General features: G+C 54.4%; 1 protein-coding gene across 1 annotated transcript; it reads right to left on the bottom strand.

Moving 5' to 3' along the window:
- Positions 1-2,541: 2,541 nt before the first annotated feature.
- On the bottom strand, positions 2,542-3,743 carry SPRG_09700 (hypothetical protein; the record flags this gene model as incomplete). Its single annotated transcript, XM_012348850.1, has 3 exons — positions 2,542-2,606; positions 2,660-2,711; positions 3,471-3,743. 3 exons carry the CDS (start codon positions 3,741-3,743, stop codon positions 2,542-2,544), a joined length of 390 nt encoding a protein of 129 aa, XP_012204240.1.
- Positions 3,744-3,795: the final 52 nt, after the last annotated feature.

Below are 3,795 nucleotides of genomic sequence, written 5' to 3'. Positions count from 1 at the left end.
CTTCATCGTTGTCGAAGAAGAGGAATTGGAAAAATGAGGCGAACGATGATCACCGACAGGCCATTCTGAAGCACCACTGGATGAACGACATTATTGAATTGCTGTTGACGGGGACAGGATAGGAGTCGTTACACACACCATGCACATCGAGCGCGTAGAGACATACGATTGGAAGCACGCGCCACATGTCTCGGGCACGCGCCCCCACGCCGCTTGCGACCTGTCACGAGGCCGGATTGCCGCATGTCGCAACCGATGCAATCTGTCAGTGATGACTTGCAAAGCAAGGTGGACGCGCGTTGACAAACACGCCACGGTTTCTTGTCAATCTGCACTGTTTTACCTAAAATCACCCGAAAGAGAGCAGGACACGGCGCTGTGATCAGTGAGCCAGGACATGGAATTACTCGCATCAACCGACACGCGTCCAGCGATGCAAAATATATCGATGGATGCAACCTTGCAGACTGCAGAGGTGCTCGTGTTACTTGCCGATGCAAAAGGTAGGAACTGAGCCAATGGACTCGGGATCCCGTGATGGAAACCGAACAAGGCTATACATTCTACGAAATGAGGGCCGGGCCTAGTATCGTCAATGTTGATAAATGTACCGGGTCGTCTGTCATTTCCGCGGTTATCTCATGTTAGTATGAACCTCTGCATCGGTCTACGCATGTGATGCCTAGCGGCTTCATGGACGGCTGAGAACGCATCCACAAAACATACGAAACGTCTCAGCAGATGTTCTCTAGTGAAACAGACAGTACAGTGTAGGACAACCGACGGACCGAACACTGTGGCCGTTAGCCTCTCACACACTCCTTACACCCTCTCTGCGGCCATTTGTGTCGAAGTGAGTCGAAGCACTGCCCATGGCTGTGAATTCTCTACGCCACGCAGGACACGACGACAGTGGTCGTGAGCTTCGAGAGGTCGATGGAAGGATGCGATCACCGAGCGTGCCTCACGGCGCTGGGCAAACTACTTCTCGATGGGCACATTCATAGTGTATTAGCGTCGAGTGCTGAAGACAGTACTGTCAAAAGAATGTCGACGACGCTGTGGAGCTGAATGAAACGGCCGTCGTCAAAGGCTCTGCTACGCGTCTTCTTCGAGCCGCTGGTGGCGGTCCATCGGTCCGGACGACTCGACGTCGCTATCCAGTGGCATGCGTGCGCCGCACTGCTTGTCCGCAACAACCAAGTCTTTCCTCCAGGTCGCCCGTGGAATGGACCGTCGAGCTCATTCGACAGGCAAAATACATTGGTCTGACGTATGAAAGATCAGGTCCATGCAAACACTCGGGGATGCCTTCTACCGCAAGCGTCGTCTATCAGGAGCAGACTTCTCCTGATAAACAACGGAAAACCAATTGTCTGCCCAAGCGCCGAGTACTTGACCTTGGTCGTCCACTTGGCGATGCGCGCCAATCAAAGTCGAGCCGGTCGGCAGGCCGCGGGCAACTGCCGAGGTCGTCCATGCCGACGGCGAGGCATCGCACCGGCCACGATATCGATTAGTACTATGGCCACGTGGTGGAGGCGTGGGACCGGCCATACATCGCCGATGCTTGAATGTGCGAAGTCTCTACATCTCGAACAACAGCGGCGTGAGCAGTGCCGGTGCCAGCGAGTGGAGGAAGGCAGCAACGTCCGTAGCGAATCGAACGATAACGACATGCTTGACGTAGATTTACGAGCTAATCCGGAGAAGAGATCATCGTCCGGGCGACGGGAGATCGGTGGCGGTCTAGCGCTGCCAGGCCGTATATAAGTATAGATGGCGGGTAATACATACTGCTTCTCGCGATAAGAACGGAGGGTAGGTCAATCAAACACACAGGATGTTGCTACACGGTGAGTATATCGCGGACGCGCTGAACAACGCGCGTGTATTACGATGATTTAGCTCGCATTCGAGTGGGAAAACCTCGAGAGAGTAAAAAAACCCTGCACTCGGGGCAGGAAAAGAGCAAAGCTCACTAAAAACCTGCCCAACCGCATGCGCGTGTGCCATGAATTGGGCGCGTCCAGGCCCAAGAGCATGGTGTCCATCAGGGGATTCCAACAACTCTCCAAGACCCGGCGCGCATCATCTCGGGTTAAGTGTATCAGCGTCCACGGGTTGGGCTGCCGGCCGCGCGTCCAGGCCTGAGGGCGTGGAGTATATGTGGATACCCCAGGGACTCTCAGACCCGGCGCGCATCGTCTCAGGTTCCGCGCTGCTCGGGAAATGGCAAACTCAGAACTGCACCCAGACTTGGCCGAGGCTTCGATATTTTTATCAAAAGGGACCGTCGTATTTTATATGCTAAGGCGATATTGCAATACAACCACACTGTTCTAGATACACATTTAAATTCCTTTTCTTTTTTCCAGCGGTAAATAATCTTGAGTACAGCTGCGTCGAACCTGACGGCAGACCGCACAACCCGATCCAAAAGAGCCTACCGGTACCAATGATAGGGAGGGCCTCTCTCAAAGTCGACCGTTGATGTATTTGGCCGGTCGCTTTGAACGACCCCTCACTAGACCTGTGTAGTTACATGGCGGATTGGATCGCATCAATCTTGTCCGTGAGCGGCAGCTTCCACGCACGTCCCCATTCTTGGATCGGCAACGACGAAGCCGGTACCAGGTCATACCGTATGACCTGGTACCGACGAGCGTTGTCGAGTAGCCTTTGCTCCCGATCATAATTTCGGAGCCGATCTAAAAGCATAGCAGGTCCACTGGAAATCCCAGCAATGTCCGCAGACGTTGCTTACCGAGGCGGCGGCGCATCAACCGACGCGTCTAAAACTGCATGTGCCGAGTGCGTCGTGTGAGGAGCTCATGGCTTTGGCGAGCGCCGCTCTGTGCCCGCAGCAGTTGAAGAACGTCAAGCCACCGGACAATCGTGGGCTGCTTGCGCATCTTGGTTCATCACAACGGCTGCCAGTCGACAGCTCTTCCGTCAACTGGCTTGACCTCGACGCTTCCATGGTCGTCTTCCTCGATGCTGCTCATCAACTCGGGTCCTGCAACGCCATCGCTTGCCGACGAACGACTGGCGATGCGGCTCAACATGGTCCTCGACGAGTACGAGGATGAACGTCTCTAGGTGTTGCACGACTTCGACAGACGACGGTGACAACGGCAACAATGACGCTCGTGGCCCGCCCAACGCTGGTGCACCCGGCAGGCCCATTCGGACGCCTCCAAAGTTTCTTACCCACCTCACTGTAGAGTTCGCAGTCTAGACGTAAGCACAATACCATGCCCTTGCATGTGTACAAGCCCTTGCTCGTGTGCATATTTTCCACGTGCGCTGGACGTCGTTCGTTTTGAAGGTCGCTCGTGCCATTACCACTCACTCATTCCGATTTAGAAAAAACCAACACGTTGGGTCTGACGACAACATTACACTTTATATGTACTGTTAATAGGTATTGATATGTCCTGGCGGTTGCTACGAATGTAGTCCATGACCTCCTCTTTACTAAAGCCCATCTTGTGCATGAGCGCTGCTTCCTGCATCATCTCGGCATGCCGCAGAGACCGCGTTTTTTCGATCGCAGCGGACTTTTGCATCTCGAGCTCCGACTTCTTCACCTCGAGCTCCAACTTCTTCATCTCGAGATCGACTTGATCCTTGGTCATCTTGGCCGCGAGCTCTCTCTTGTCCTTGGCCTTCTTGTACTCGAGCTCGGCCGAGCGGCTCTCGAACATGCGCTCGATGGCGCCTTTCGTCACAGCGGACATATCTTGTAACCCGTGGGCCATACCTTCGGCGATCGTTTTCGGTGTCTTGCGG

The sequence above is a fragment of the Saprolegnia parasitica genome (genome assembly GCF_000151545.1).
Source record: "Saprolegnia parasitica CBS 223.65 unplaced genomic scaffold supercont2.48, whole genome shotgun sequence".
In the NCBI taxonomy this organism is placed as follows: Eukaryota; Oomycota; class Saprolegniomycetes; order Saprolegniales; family Saprolegniaceae; genus Saprolegnia; species Saprolegnia parasitica.
This window is presented reverse-complemented; position numbering and strand designations above follow the sequence as displayed.